Source organism: Columba livia, chromosome 18, assembly GCF_036013475.1.
Source record: "Columba livia isolate bColLiv1 breed racing homer chromosome 18, bColLiv1.pat.W.v2, whole genome shotgun sequence".
NCBI lineage: Eukaryota > Metazoa > Chordata > Aves > Columbiformes > Columbidae > Columba > Columba livia.
The window spans coordinates 8,330,757-8,346,745 of NC_088619.1; the positions used below are offsets into that span (position 1 = coordinate 8,330,757).

General features: G+C 46.6%; 1 protein-coding gene across 6 annotated transcripts in view; it reads left to right on the top strand.

Annotated features, from left to right (window-relative positions):
• The window catches only part of SPAG9 (sperm associated antigen 9), a 62,658-nt gene extending 56,526 nt beyond the window's left edge, over positions 1-6,132 (top strand). For all 6 annotated transcript variants that reach the window (XM_065034790.1, XM_065034792.1, XM_065034791.1 and 3 more), the window contains 2 exons: positions 442-579; positions 2,440-6,132. In XM_065034790.1, the coding sequence (XP_064890862.1) occupies positions 442-579; positions 2,440-2,555 (254 nt within the window). In that variant the 3' untranslated portion in view covers positions 2,556-6,132. The remainder of the gene's footprint in view (positions 1-441; positions 580-2,439) is intronic.
• Positions 6,133-15,989: the final 9,857 nt, after the last annotated feature.

The window sequence follows — 15,989 nt, forward strand, 5'->3', positions numbered from 1 at the left end:
ACTGAGGGAAGAGCCCTCAAAGGAAAGAATCCTGGTTGGAAAAGCTGGGAGTTTCCTGGGAGCTGCAGTGCTGGCTGGATACGCTCTCAGTGCTCGTGTGCACCTCGTGTGCTGGAGGTGAATGACAGAAGCCTGTTTGCTTAGCGGGCTGACATGGTGAAAGTCTGTCTGTTTCAGTGTCACTCTCTAGAGCTGCATGTGTGTTGTGAAATCTATCAAGGGGCACTTAATTCTCTGATTTTCATTGAACTGACCTGAACAGATTCATCATCTCTTTAGAGGGGTGAAATCTGTGCGAAGCTGGCGTTCTGTCCCTCGCTGAAGAGACACTGGTTAAGTGTATCGTTAGGCATTAAGTGACCAAAAGTGATCCAATGACCAAATACAGGTGGTCTTACTCTGTGAGATGTGGCATAAAGATGTGTTCTGTTTTTAATCCAGGTCAGGTTGTTTGCCCACAGAGCAGCGGTGGAACAGAGCTAACGGCTGATAAACCAGCCCAAGAGTCCTTCAACCAGAGTCCCTTAAAATCGATGTTGGTGATAAGCGGTGGAGAGGGATATATTGACTTCAGAATGGGTAAGAAATACCGATCTTAATCAGTTGTGGCCTTTCATACCGAAAGGTCATTAACCATATTATAACTTCCACTGTGAATGCAGAGTGCATTGTGTGGTCAGTCGGTATGTGGGTGTTAAGGAGTGTGAGGATAAAAGTATCTTTGTGCTTCCTCAACACCTTCAGCTTCGTCTTCTCAGAGTAAATTACAGCCTCTGAGATGACTCTGTAAAAAGGTTTATTTGAAGCTCTGCTTTGGAGTCACGTACCACCTTATCATTTATGCCTTCAGTCCTACTTTGGAACATTAGTCTTCTATCTCAAACTGCTGGAAAACATGTCCTTAGTTACTTAAATGTGCAGGCTGACTATAAAAAAGGTCATGTATTACATGAAGAACACTCAGACTAAAATGTACTCGGTTTTGAGTGAAAAGGGGAAAATGCAGTTCACTGTTATTTTTTCATGCCCTTCTTATTTTGATCGCTGCTTTTTTTGGACAGCACTTTTGTATGATCTAGCCCATGAAAGATTTTTTGTGTAAGCATACTTCTATTTAACTGAAGCTTTTGGAGGAATGGAACCATAACCGCTCCTTTCTGTTATATGCTTAGAATCCGCAGCTGGAGACCTTGACAAAAGGTTCGTAAAAAGCAGTCTTGGCTCCTAGACCTGGTTTTGACCTTTTGCCTCAATCTGTGTGTAGTATTTAAAAACAAAACCAAACCCCAACAACAACTACTTCCAAAACAGCACTACAAAGAGAGAGCCGTGACGCCCAGCCCAAATTCTGTCATCCCACCAGTCCGGGTTCCTGCTGGTGACCCTGGTGGAGTCACACAGGGGACAGGAATGGAGGCAGTTCAGTGCTGCGCTGTAGTATCAAAAATTTTGTGCTTGTTCCAAGCAAGCTGGCGTAGCCACGTACCAAATGTGCATTTTGCTCTCCTCGTGGCGCGATTCAAAGCCGTGAACATCAGCATCAGCACTACAGCTGCATTAGCTCAGCTTTTACCACATTGTGCAGCAAACCAGCTCAAGAGCGAGTTCAGGCCATTCTGTGTTTAGATTCCTCCCAAGTAGTCTGACCAGAAAACCAGCCAGAGTGTGTCCTGAAACCTTCCTGAAGTTGTGGGTCAGTTCCCATTTCATCTGATTAAACCAGTATTCTTCTGTACCACGAGACTGCCTCTGTGTTGGTGTTTGTTGCTGTCTGTGTGCAGTTTTCTTCAGCGGTTGCTCTGTCTTTGATCCAAGTCAACTCACGTCACCAGGAGTTTAGATGTGGTTATGAAACTGCTCTTCTCTTTTGAAGAGCAATAGTGGAGAACAGGCTCAAGGCTGTCCTATGTTTGCAGAGTTGTAACAAGCTTGAATAACTGGAACGAGAGGAAAGACAGGGGAAAAAGGTTCATCATATACATGAGTTGCATTGTTTTATTTGTGCTCAATTACTGCTCTTATTTCCAGAGCACTTCATATAGTTGGTGTGTTTATGCCATGTTTATACATGTTCTACTGTAACCATCTCCATTCCTGCCTGGGAGGGACTGCAGGTTTGCAAATTAGATTGTTGCTTCCCTGCCTCAAGAGCTACAAGTAATGCAACATGTAGAACATGGATGCTTAAACTACAGTTAATTTGGAGGGTCTGAAACCGAAGAATGTGACCATCAGAATACTGGCCTCCGAAATGATAACGTGGCAGTCTTTCAATTTGTAACGTATATATTCACAATCTTGAATATGCTTTTATATGAGCACAGGGTGACTGCTGTCTTTCGGTGTTTCTCTTGTAAAGCTCGATGTTGTTTGCCTTGCTGCTTCTGGCGCTAATACTGTTTCTTCTTGTCTGCCTGAATCGAAGCTGTTGTTTTTCAGGTGATGAAGGTGGAGAATCTGAACTCCTTGGAGAAGCTCTACAACTTGAACCTTCCGTAGCCAAAGCTGAGAGAAGTCACTTGATAGTGTGGCAAGTAATGTGTGGCAGTGAGTGAGCCTGTAGGACACAGCTGGAGACCTTAAAAAAAGAAAAAAAAAAAAAGAAAAAAAAAATAAATAAAAGCTTCTGCATGTTTTTTTTTTTATTTTTGTGAAACCTGTTTCACTACATGATGTTGAAGCATTTCTTTGCTGTTTAACTTTATATTGCAAATCTGTCATACCTTTAACTATACAGGAATTAGCTTGTGCTGTTTTACTGCACCCGTGTTACATGGAACAGTATAATGAAATCGGATCTTTCTCAAGAATGGTGTCCACACCATAGTAAGCAACAGAGACATTACTTTTACTGTACCACGGCAATCTGATGTAGTTCACTTCTTTGGTAGTCTCACTTGAGTCCAGCTTTATTACAACTGAGCTTCATTTCACTGTATAACGTATTGAGTAAAACAGCAAAGTTATTCCCACAGTATTAAAAAATTGACAAATTCTAAGATGGATAATTAAGACTCACCCAAATATTCCATGAGGGCTAAAGCAAACTGTAAATTTCAGCTTTTGTTTTCAAACCTGGAAAGTCTTGCTTCTGTAGTGTATATGGTTTAATTTGTTACATTCATCAGCATTTATGGGGGGAAGAGAGGATTGTATAGGAATTAAGATGACAATATTTAAATAAAATTACATGTTTTCACTATTGAACCTTAAAGTTTGAGAACTGCTGCCCTCAATAATGAGCAATTATCAGCATGACGTTTTCCCATTTCCCTGACGTGGAACAATTTGGTTTCCAAAGGTTATTCTTAGGATTATTTAAATTTGAAAACAACTGTAAAATTCTTGAACAGGGGATACGTTTTGGTTTGGTTTTTCTTGTCTTAACTCCTTATGTCCCAAGCACTAGAATGATCTTCTCTGCCTAGCTGGTCAAACTCATGAGGCACTACATGTGTGAAGGTTGGAGACCTGGATTAGAGCACGAGAAAAGACTGAGAGTGTACAGGAAATCTGCGTTCTGCCCAAGTGAGATTGTAGAGCAACTTTAGTGCCAGATAATTAGGTACAAAATGTTATATTTTTTTGTAGTTGCATACCCCAATTTAGTAAAAAAATAGTTTAGCAACACTGTTAGCAGGTAACACTAAGATATTGAGCAAATGGATGAAAGTCAGGAGACTCTAATATTAGGCTGACATTCTGTCTACTCACCATCTATTTTTTTAACCATAAGTGTGAGTTGAAGACTGTCCTCCTTTTACATTGAATTTCCTACATTAGTATCAGACCTAAGTTAAACACTTCATGATTTCTGTACTTCGGAACATTTTAAAACCCAGATTTGTTCTTTCATTTAGTCTCTGGAAAGGAAAAGTTTTGAGGGGTTTTAGAAAACATCCAGCATTTACCCCCAAAAAAGGCTGGGACTGTTCTGTTTGAGTTAGCAGAGAAATTTAGTAACCTGGTCATGGGAGAGAACTGAACAGTTTCAGAGAAGTAAATATAGAAACACTTTTTTAAAACTGCCTAAACATTTTTATGCAATAGGAGCAGTTCTGGTATATCAGGCAAACATGTGTTTATATATTTTCTTAATTTTCTAAATGAACACATTTAGCTGAGGTCTATTGTGTAAATATATATTTAGGCAGCTTTTTCAAATGCATATCATAGCTGATAAACCAGAAAAAAACTCCATTCAGGTCTATTGGTTAGATTTATATGTATAAATACTTTTTAAGCGACATATTTTGTACACAGCTGTTCCTCTCGTAAATATGTATTTAGGACATGTATTATGTAGTAAAAGTCCTTATTAAAGATATCTAATATCTTGGTAGTATTTTTCTCTTCAGAATGCCAAAAGCAATGAGAGCATGTTGTTCATAATTTGCTTTCCAAATTCATCTTTAACGTCCCTCTTAAAGCACTTTGGCTTAAATACAAAGCCTGGGAGCTTTTTAGAAATTATACAAATACAGAAAGCAAACTGGCTAAACACTTAGACCTGTTTAAAACTGACATAGACATGAATGCTGAACCTGAAGCACATCTGAATTAACTTATGGAATTGGATGTCTAAACTTTTACTGTTGTGCAGAACCTTCACTGTGAGTGGTGCAGTTTCATTGATTCTCCTGCCATTTTCTTCTTTCTTTCCTTTTTTTCCCTTACACTTTGTAAAACACAATCTCCAAAGCTTTTACTCACTAGTTGGTTGTCACATTCTCATGTTCTCAGAAGAAAAACGCACAATTCTGTTCCTTGGTTCTCGTATAGGGTTTGATTTGTAATTTAGCGATGAACAGTTTTCTCTGAATGGCTCCACTGCTCTGGAACAGAGCAGTTGCATCTGGCGAGTGTGTACCTGGTCTTTTGCCAATTGTAGCTGGTCCACTGTGCCATTTTAGTCACCTCAGTGGGCCAACTCTTGCAAATTTTTCAGAGAGTGATTGTTTCTGTCCAAAAAGTGGAAGGTTTTTAAAACAGTAAGTTAACTGTGTATCACTGTGGGTGTAGATAAAAGGCATGTGCACTTCTCTGTATTTCTCATTTGAAAACTTTATCCCCTGTCCTAAGGTACAGTAGATGAAATGGGTCCCTACTGTCACCACAGTGCAGTGGGATTTGTAAACTCTGCTTAAGGTCGCTCTGAACGGTGAACAAAGCCGGTGAAAGCCCGGGCGCTGAGCTGCCACTGCCCTCCCGCCAGCCCTCATGAACGTGTTAACGCATGCACTCACGTGCTTAAAGCACCGTATCAATAGGAGCTCATCTCGATAGCTACGGCTTGTCCATAGTTCGGAAACATTTCGAGCACAAAATCTGCAGCACGCGCCTTGCCCGGGTGAGGGTGTTTGCAATGGTGGAGGTGTTTGCGTTGTTCGAGCTGCTGCGTCGCCCGTTCCCGGCAAGGTCTACCCGCCTTGGGTCAGGTAGAGCTGGCAGAGCGTAGACACTTTATCATAGGCTGCCTTAGTAACAAACAAATGTTAAATCTGTTTTATTATCCTAACTGTTCTAAAGAACGTGTGTCTTTTAAAATGCTGTGTAACTGAATATTTATTTCCATGTGAGTATTATAAAAGTTACCAAAGGATTAAACCTGACTTAGCACTCTTGTAAGTGGCCCTGTTGAGACAGAGCCTTGTGAAGGCCCTGCTCTGTAAAACAAGATGTGGTAAACTCAAATACGGTTCTTTAGGAAGATTAAATGTTTTTTCTTACAGGGTTATGCCATATTGTAACAACCTATGTTGCACCTCAAAGCATTTTTCTATACACTAAATGTCTCTCCTGCCCTCTAACAAGATTAAGTTTCCTTTATTAATTTTGTTGATGCACATTTCTCAATCTTTTAAACATATATTTTAAACATTTTATGGTCTGTAATTTTTGGAAGTTTTGTCTGTTGGACACTTTACGCTGAATTTTACTTGCCTCTGTAATCCGAGATGGATACTACAGCGTTAAACTTGCTGTCTGTTAAAACTTGAGGCTTCTTTTCTGTGAGCGGAAAAGCTCATATAGCAGTGTAGTTATTTCAGTATTTATTTCTATTATTGAATCCATGGGGTTCAGAATGTAACTTTGTACATGAAATATATATAAATATGTATATGAAACATGCACTGGGTTGGTGTTTTCTTTGTAGTCTCATGTGAAGTTCAAAGGTTTTTGATGCTGCCAGAAGGGCGTTGTGAATGGGTATTTCACACTAACATCCAAATACTGCCATCATAAATACAGGTGGTGATATATTTGGATCAGCCCACAACTACTGTAGTCCTGGTGTCTCATACTGGGCCTGAGCAAGAACTCTGAAGACAAAACCGGGTTCACTGGCTGGATCCCAAATGGTCCGTGCTGGGGGGGCCTGGTACGCGGCCCACGCACCGTGATCCACGGGGGCGGAATCCAGAGATCCACTTCCCTGCAGTCATGTGAAATACGCACTGCAATTGATTTTTCATGTTCTCTTAGCACCTTACCAAAGGTTCGTCTAAGCTCAGACACTTACCACACAGCATTTATAAGGCAGAAGAATGCAGGCTCGGTGGCAAGAGCTCTTCTACTGCAGAAACAGGACACTTCGCTACAGCTGGGGTTTAATTTTTCCTGGCTCATCCGCCACTTTGTCACACGTGTCTAACCACGTTTGTCCCAGCAATTTATCTTTATTAGCATGTAACTAATGGCCATGCCACTGGAAGTACTTGGTTAACTGGAACACCGTCCCTGATATGCCAGGGCCATGATGCCCTGTCTGTGCAATGTGCGAACATTCGGTACTCAGGCATCTCTCCAGCATAGTGAAGGGCCTACGGAAAGTCCTTGCCCTTGAATACCTCTAGGATGCAAATACTTCATATTTGCACATGCAAACCATCCAAACTTCAGAAAACACAAAGTGTCCTGTTACCAGTGTTGTACCAATTAGGAATTATATCATCTTAGTGCTTAAAAAAACACATATCTTTTTTTGCTCGTTTACTGGAGTTTTCTTGCAAGATTTTTGTCTCTCCAGAACCCATGTACCGCCAGTTTTCACTTTCCCCACCGTGTTTATTCCCAGGATGTGTCCATTCACATGCACCTCACACCCTGGCCTTGTGCTCTGTGTGTGTGTGTGTGTGTGTGTGTGTTCAATAGGAAGAAGCATCATAAATCTTCACTCTGGAAATGCCGAAGCTCCCCTGGCAGCCCCGAGAGCCCCTCAGGTCTGTGGGTGAGTAATTTCATTCTTCAGATCCTGTACTGGGACAGAAGCACTAATAGAATTGTGATCTAGGTTAAGGTGTTACACGTGGTATTTAGAGACTAAAGTTTTAAGCCGTTATAAATATCCAAGTGCTTCTACAACGAACGTGGTGATAATTAGAAAAGCACTCACAGTTCTTGTAGCAGATTTTTAAAACGTTGTCTTAGTTGTATCAGTCTCCTATAAAAAGAGGTGTTCACACCAGAATACAGAATATATTAATAATCATCCAGGATGTGAAAATGTTTCAATGTGAATGCTCTTTGTTGGAAAATACCTTTTTTTTTTGTGGGAAACTAAACCTCAAACTTACTGAGATTGAATGTAATAGCAAAGCAAAATGAGGGATTCTCTTTGCCGTCACCCCCTTTTTTTCAGCATCCTGTAACCTCTTTGAAAGTTGTCTGAGCAATGCAGTCTGTAAATGCTTTTTAACATTATGATGGTCTCTGCACAAGTGCCCTTTGATTCTGCTGCCAAACAAGCACTGAGGGGACTTTTGGCCCTGGACCACACTCCAGTTCATGGTGTGGCCATCAGGACTTGGTGCGATTTTGCTCAACTCCTTAAAAAGCTACTTGGAGAGGACAAAGCCAAGCGTGCAAATTGTCTGCCTGCTTTTCAAAACACTCTGTAAAGTGATGGTTGGAACGGAACTGATGAGAAGTGATTATCACTTATTATCTGCTTGTACTTCTAGACAGGATGGAAACCTCAGGGCTGGGCGCAGTGGGGTGTGTTCAGACACAAGATGGTGCTCTTACAATTTGGAGACAATGTGAAGACCTAGAGGGAAAGCTGGAGTTTTCTGCCTGCCCCTCTCTCTCAGCATCCAAGTTTCAGGTTTCCTCTGACCGCTCTGCAAGGTGAAGCTGTCAGCGGCCAGAGAAAGGAAAGGAGGATGCGAGTGTTTGATCCCGGTGGGTTCAGCAGATGGCTCTCCCTTGTCTTGGCCTCTCTGCGGTGGGGATTTGTCTGTCCCTGGTACGGCCCCAGAGGCTGGAGGTGGCTGCTCCAGAGCTGGGACCTCTTCAGCCCATTGCACCTCATAACTGGGAAAGGAAAAGGTTTCCCTTTGTTAGAACCTGGTCCTGCTGGGCAGTGGGAAGGAGCGGGGAAGCTGGGGGAGATGAGTGTTTCATGGCACCGCAAGGGCCAAGGAGCTGCTTTGCAGCATCCCCCACCTGCCGCTCCTCCAGCCCCCAGGAAAGTTCTGTTCCAGTTTGCAGGTGGGATGTTAATGACTCCCTTAGTTCATGCTCTACCTGCAGGACCGTGGTTTGAAAGCCACAAGCCAGCAGCAGCTCTGGCTGCAGTGGTGAGGGGCTGATGCTCCTCACATCCCGCCCTGGACGCTTCCCTGCCCTCCTCCTGCACAGGGGCTGAGGGCTCCGGGACATGCAGGAGGTTTCTGCGGGGAAAGGGGAGGTTTCTGCCATCACCCGCTGCTCCTGCCATCACCCACTGCTGCCACCACCTCCGCACAAAGTGTCACTGCCCGGGGGCTCCTGCTTTGGGGGCTGCTTCAGGTCTGGAGCTTAAATGCAGGAGAAAAGGAAGAAAGCAACGACAACAAAAAGCGTGTTGGATACCTTCCCAGGCTTCACATCTGCTTTTCACTTTTCGGTGCGTGGGGCCGAGATGGGGAGTGCTGTGTCCGGGGGTCCTGCCCTGGAGCTGCCGCCAGCCGGGTCCCATGGCCAGACCAGCCTGGTGGCAGTGGCAGCGCTTGGTTACGGTGTCATCGTTACGCTGTTTTGTGTCCTGGTTTGCAGACATGGTCCTCAGGGCCTCCCTCGAAAACAAAATTAGGCTGATGCTTGCTTTGAGATTAAGGAAAATAAAGCTGCACTGGGTCCGATTGCACGTCCTGGTGTCCTGTCCGATGGAGGCTGAAAGCAAATGCCTGGAGGAGAGAGCAAGAACGGGACAGACCCACAGGTCACGCCGCTGCACCTTCAGGATTGAAGAGTAAGCTTCTGCCTCATGGAAACAACTGGATTGAGGGAAAACAGTGCAGCTGTCTGTATCCCAGCAGGAAATCAGCTCATTGGTTTGCAAAGGCAGCTGGAATACCTCTGGATGGGGCAAATACTGAGAACGAGATCAAACTTTACACTTCTTCCATCACTTCAGCTGCCATACGGGCGCTCCTGGCAGATGCTGTCGTGGGGATGCGGGTGTCACGTGTGGCTCTGTCCCTGCTTGCCTGGACCGTTTGGTTTCTGCTCTCTGGATGACAGAGACACGTCTGTGGGGTTGAGAAGCACATGGACGACGTGTGAAGACTTCCAGTCTTTCAGGCCAAACCTGGCAGTGGTTTAGGTTGGGTGATCGCGGAGGGAAATGGTGTTTAGGGCTGATGAGAGAGGCTGAATCCAGGAGAGAAAAGACACTGAAGACTTTTTTGGCTGCTAATTGATGCATTCAATGAGAGAACAGCAGGATCTGTGCGTGGGCAGGGAAAATGGAATTCTTGTCAAAATTGCCCAAAAGGTAATGAATATCCCTGAGATAAGAGAGGTGAATTGTGTGGCATCCACAAAAGCATTGGAGTCCGGTTGACTCACTTGCAAATAAAGACTGTGTGGGTGCTCGCTAGCAAAAAAAAGCTCTTCTGCCCTTTGCAGATGTGCCTGTATCTCATTCCTCCTGGGAAGGACGGATGCTGCAGCCTCCCTGTGCCCAGCCAGATCTTCAACAGAGCCCAAATTAAGAAGCGCTACAAAATGAGCTTGATGGGGGCTGGAATAGGAGCCCCATCCAAGGCCAGCACTAAAAAATAAAAAAGTTACAAAAGCCGGTAGGTCATAGCTCTAACTAAGCCTTTTATAGGCCATAAATCCACATTTCCTGGATTTTATAGCTTCTGGTTAAAAATATAAAAAATGCTATGTGATTGGAATAAGCCCGTTGATTGCCTCTTAACACCAATACTGTGTTGGGAAAAGCTCCTCGGCCCACGAGCAGGGGAGTGTTCTCTGCGGGAAGCCCGGGGCTGCTCCCCCAGAAAAGCTGGATGCGAGCAGAAAATGAGCCCCTGCCATGTATTTATATGCCGATAACTGAGGGACTTGGCCAGCGCCACATCACCACTCGGTGACACGATGTTGTGCCTTCTCTTTCAATAGCGTCAGTATCTGGCGTCTTTATTTCTGCGGGTTTTATGGCTGTGGAGGGTACAAGAATCTATTGGCTTTTAATAGCTTGGAGTTATTTAGAGATTTTATTTGCCCGACAGCATTGGGCTTTCTGGGACGCTTTAGGAAGTGTAGTAATTAAATGTTTTTATCAAACACACCCACTTGGGGAATGTTAAACATTTTCTATTGGCAACACGCAATTCTGTCCTGATCTGTTCGGGGCTGTGACAGCATTGGGGACAAGCAAAATGCTGAGAGCTGAGCTGGTGGCCTGAAGATGGGCACCTGGCCTGTGCCGTGCATTGAGCCTCCTGGAACAGGCTTCAAATTCAACATACGTGCTAGATGCGTGGCTCTGAAACCATAATTTGGGTACGTTTGTTATCTGTGGGTGGTTGGGGTGTCAGGGACCCTCCTCCCCAAAACGAGCCCTGGGCTCGACACCCTCAGTCCTGCAAATGTCTGAGCACGCACCCGAAGTCGCAGCGTGTGACTTCAATGGGGCTATTCGTGTCCCCATGAGAAGTGTCCACATTGCTTCTTGCAGGATTAAGAACGCTGCAAGCCTTAAATCGAGGGCATGAGAAGGGAGGAGAGAAATAAGGTTTACCCCAAAAATACCATGAGTTCCTTTACTACCATGGATGAAGGACAAGGGCAGCAATGATGACTCTAGACTTTGGGAACTTTTACAAATGGGGGAAAAACATTGTCTTTCTTCTTCCTCGATGAAATTATTTATTTACAAGCCAGTGTTTCTTGTTTGCCAGCAGATGAACATTCGATTTGCTCTTTCTCACTCTGCATGAGCACGCTGGGCTGGGTCCCTGTCCTGGAGCGAGGGGACATTACCCAGCATGATGCACCTCTTGGCCAAGACTAAGGTGGTCCACAAGGTTTCTAAGCCATTTTTCACTGTGGGCCCTGTGACTTTCCCTTGCTCCCTGGTCTTTTCCTGAGGATCTCCTGCCTACCTGACTGCTCCTTGGCTGTTATTTTTGCGGAGAGGCTGCATTCTGCATTTGTGCTAACTTGCAGCTCACGCTGCACTTTGACTCATTTTAATATTGTTACTATCTCAAACCTACTCCTTGTCACATATTTCGGGAGTAGGCAGGAGACATCCAAGAATCTGAAGCCAAAAATAGGGAGAATGAGAGAAAATAAAGTTATGACTTTCAAGCTCTTCTGACTCAAACCAGTCTCACTCCACAGTCACACCGGGTCTCCAGGGCGCCTGGCGGGATGCACCCTCAGTGGGACGTACCCTCAGCTGTGACCACGCAGCCATCGGTCCCCTCTTCCCAGTCCCAGTGCTTTGCTTGTGCTGGCCAGGACTGCACTGGCTGTGCCATCACACCCACAGAATCACAGAATGTCAGGGGTTGAAGGGACCTGGAAAGCTCATCCAGTGCAATCCCCCCATGGAGCAGGAACACCCAGATGAGGTTACACAGGAAGGTGTCCAGGCGGGTTGGAATGTCTGCACAGAAGGAGACTCCACAACCCCCCTGGGCAGCCTGGGCCAGGCTCTGCCACCCTCACTGAGAAGTTTCTTCTCAAATTTAAGTGGAACCTCTTGTGTTCCAGTTTGAACCCTTTACCTCTTGTCTTACCATTGGTTGTCACCAAGAAGAGTCTGGCTCCATCCTCCTGACACTCACCCTTTAGATATCTGTAAACATGAATGAGGTCACCCCTCAGTCTCCTCTTCTGCAGCTCCAGAGCCCCAGCTCCCTCAGCCTTTCCTCACACGGGAGATGCTCCACTCCCTTCAGCATCTTTGTTGCCCTGTGCTGGACTCTCTCCAGCAGTTCCTTGTCCTTCTGGAACTGAGGGGCCACAACTGGACACAATATTCCAGATGTGGTCTCCCCAGGGCAGAGTAGAGGGGCAGGAGAACCTCTCTGACCTACTAACCACCCCCCTTCTAATACACCGCAGGAAAAAAAACAAAAAACAACAAAGTTCTCCTAAATCTCAGGTGACTGCAATGCCCATCAGTCTCCTTATACACCCTCTGTACGGTGTGCAGAAGCAGCACCTGGAGGCAGAGAGAAGGACTCGTGACAGCCAGATGTGTACTTACTGGTTAGAAAGTCTTGAGTTGTTCACACTCAGGGTAAATCTGTTGTGTCCCCTGTGTAGATCCAGCTGCCCAAGCCCAGCTGTTTGCCCTCCTCCTCGGGGTGCACGACTCATCCCCACAGCTGGCCCTTCTCACCATGGGTCTCTACCATCTAATGTTACCCCGGGGAACGTATGGGAAATGTGCATCTGCTGGGCCAGGTGTGACCCCCCGGAGCTGGCCACGCCAGAGGCGAGAGGTTCTGCAGGATTTAAAGCAGATATGTTGGGGGGATGCAGGCTGAGAACCAGCATCTGAGTGGTACCCGTATGAACCGAGGTGTGCTTTTGCAAAGATGTCACCGCTCGCCTTTCCCGCTGGTCTCGGTGGTGACAGGTGGTTGTGGTACCACTGGATATCGGCTGTTTCCATACAGCTCAGCTCCGCCTGTGCCGTGCAGGGGCTGTTCTAGCACATCGCTTACATCAGGCGTCTTTGCGTGTGATAGGGAGAACCAAACCCCACCACATTCTTCATGGTTTGTAGCTGCTTTAACTTCACTTAAGATCATGATGGATTAAGTTATGTATTTGTTTTTTAAATCCTTACCTATTTCATTCTGGTTTGAACTACCACTCATTCTTTGAACTGAAACTATTTTAAATGTCCTCCTCTCAGTCTGAGCTCTCCTGGTCCCAGAAGAGAAAATGGGTTTGCTGAGGGCTGCTGTTGTGGTGTTGGATTTCTCCTCTAGCACAATGTCATAATGTTTGAGTCAAATGTTTCCGGGAATAGCAGCTCAGTTAAATAATTCTGTTTCCGGAGAAATAAAAGAAGAAACTTTCCACTTGATCTCATGCACAATATCCTATATTTACAGAAACTAAATATCAGGCATAAATTGACTTGAGAGTCGCCTTTTAATTGACCATGATATTCTGATTTGCCAGGTCTGTCCTGTGACCATCACAACATGTCACTGGGTACGGGACAGTCGGCCGAGCTCTGGACCCACCGGCGTTCGGGGTGGGCACAGCAGTGAGGCCGGGGGGTAACACCCCACCAGTGCCCGGCATCAGCCAACCAAGGGACTGTCCATACATCTCCTAATTTGGGCAGCGGCACGCCGGGAGCCCGGGACACGCTGGGAGCCCAGAACACATCGTCTCGGCTGTTAAACCCATGTGAGTTTCCTATTGCTGGAGAGGCACTTGCTCGATGCCCAAAGACACTTGAGCGGTTAATTATGACCTATAGCTCTGATGGATCATATCGCCGCTATTTTCAGCCCTCTCAGTTCTGCTGTGAGTCCTGTATCTACCTCTTTTCGGCCTTTTATTTTTCAGTTTCTTATTGCTGTTTCCTGAACTCATCTCAGGCACCAGGTGGGCAGCAGCTGGGGAAGTATTTTTGTCTCTGTGCGGCACAAGGAGATGGCTCGGAGGGTGCGGGGGGACGGGCATCGCTCCGCTCGGCCAGCAGCCAAAACCCCACCAGAGTCACAGACACGGTGCAGCAGCTGAGCCCAAAACCAGAGCCCTGTCCCAGGGCAGCACCCGTGACCCTCTGGCTGCCCCAGCACGGCACAGGGACCGGCACAGCCACTCCTGCTGGAGACCGAGACACGGTGGGTCCATCTCAGCTGTTTCCAAATGCAGCTGAGGACACAGAAATGGGGTGTTGTGTCGGTTTGGGGGTGTTGGTTTGGGGTATCTCACAGCTGAGGTGCAAGCCTGGAAAACGCCCAGGTGCTCTCGGCAGGGGAAGGCGCATCCCTGCTGCAAATGCAACACCGGCGTGGTCCTCCCGGCACGGATGTGTGCAGAGATGGGGGAGCAGGGGGGTGACAAGGGCACAAGTCGGAGAAGATCCCCGAGTCCCTCCCCACTCCAGCCAGGGACACCAGCGCTGCGTCACCCTCCCTTGGCAGGGACAACGGGACGGGGGAGGAAACCTGGCCCTGCGGGCAAGAGCCAGGCCAGGAAAGGAAAATCCCATCGCTGCTGGCCGCTGACAGGGGTACAGAAATAGCCGGTGTGCAGTTCCCTAGAGAGCGGGCACACAGATAGGAAAACCCTCCCCTGCAACGAGCATCCCTCACAGCAGGAGGGTGACCCGGCCAGTGCGGCTTCCCCCCGGCGGTGCCGCGTCCCTCTCTGCTCCCCACCGTCCCCAGCATCGCTCCATCCCCTCGGCACAGCCCCTCTCTCCCTGCAGGCCAGGAGTTCGTCTGAGGGCTGTCAGAGGGGTTTAAGGCTTTGGCAGAGGAAAGGAAAGTTTTTCTGCAGAGAGCCAAACCAGCTCTGCTGCTCCATGCAAACTGCTGGGCTGTAAATATCTGGCCCTGACTGGCAGGCTGGAGTCTGCTACAACGTTTTACAGAATAACAAGGTGTTTCTTGTAAAACAACAATGTAGGAATGCCATTTTCAGGGGTTATTGGTGCATGTTGAAGGAGCACAGCTAATCCTGGTTTGGTGCGTGCAGCTCCTGTGACTACGTTGCCCGAGTGCAGGTGTGTTACTGCCCATCCACCACCAAGTTACCCAGCAAGCATCCAGAAGTAACAATGCAAATTAACTATGCAGATTCAGTGTACAAACACATAACCATGCTCATCTGACTGTAATAAATCACACATGCAACCCTTAAGCAAAACAAAGGGAAGTCACAGCTTAAGCGTGTGTATAGACAATCAGGATGTGGAGAGGTGATGAGCGCCAGAAGACGAGTCCTCTCCAAATCCAGGACAGCCCTCTGGAAGCCTTTGCAGGCTGCATTCCCGGAGAGGATGATGCTTTGCTGTGTCCATCTGCTCTGCGGTGATGCCAGGGCTGCCCGCGGCCCCCGGCGCGCTCGGTGCCGCTCAGCCGCAGGCGGTGACTTTCCCCCTGCTAATTACGGTGCGGGAAATACGTTCAAGGTGTTGCAAGACATCTGGTTCTCTCAAAATGAGTTTTCCAAACTTAATTATATTTCTCCTCCTGCAACATATGCTCTGGCGAAGATGAGGACGGGACCAATGATAGATGAAACCAGCAGATGCAACAACAACAGGGGTGGGTTGGAGCGGGAGGGAAGCAGAACCTTAAATCTTGCTGGTGTTTGTGGAGTGTGTAACTGACAGGAACATTTCAAGGCTATGAATATAAGCTGACGGACGCATGTATGTGCAAGCAGTAATCCTGCTAGGACAGGACATGCCAATCACTTTCAGGAGAAGGAATTTTGGGCAGTGTGTTCCAAATGAAATCCTTTCATGTCAGCGCCGGGGAGTTTTCGTTGCCATGCATTTTTCTTTTTTATTATCCCTGGGGTTTTTTTATGGCTTTTTGTATCAACTCTGCTGCTCAGATTGGGTTTATTTAGTGTGCTTTTTACGATCCAGCTCCCCTGCTGCTGGCTGCTGCTGCAGCCGCTCCAGGCAGGGGGGAGAGCAAGCCCAGGGTTTCCGTGCGAGAGGTCCCAGCTGGGCGCTTCCATCAGTCTTCACGGACAGGGGCTCATGTTTTAGT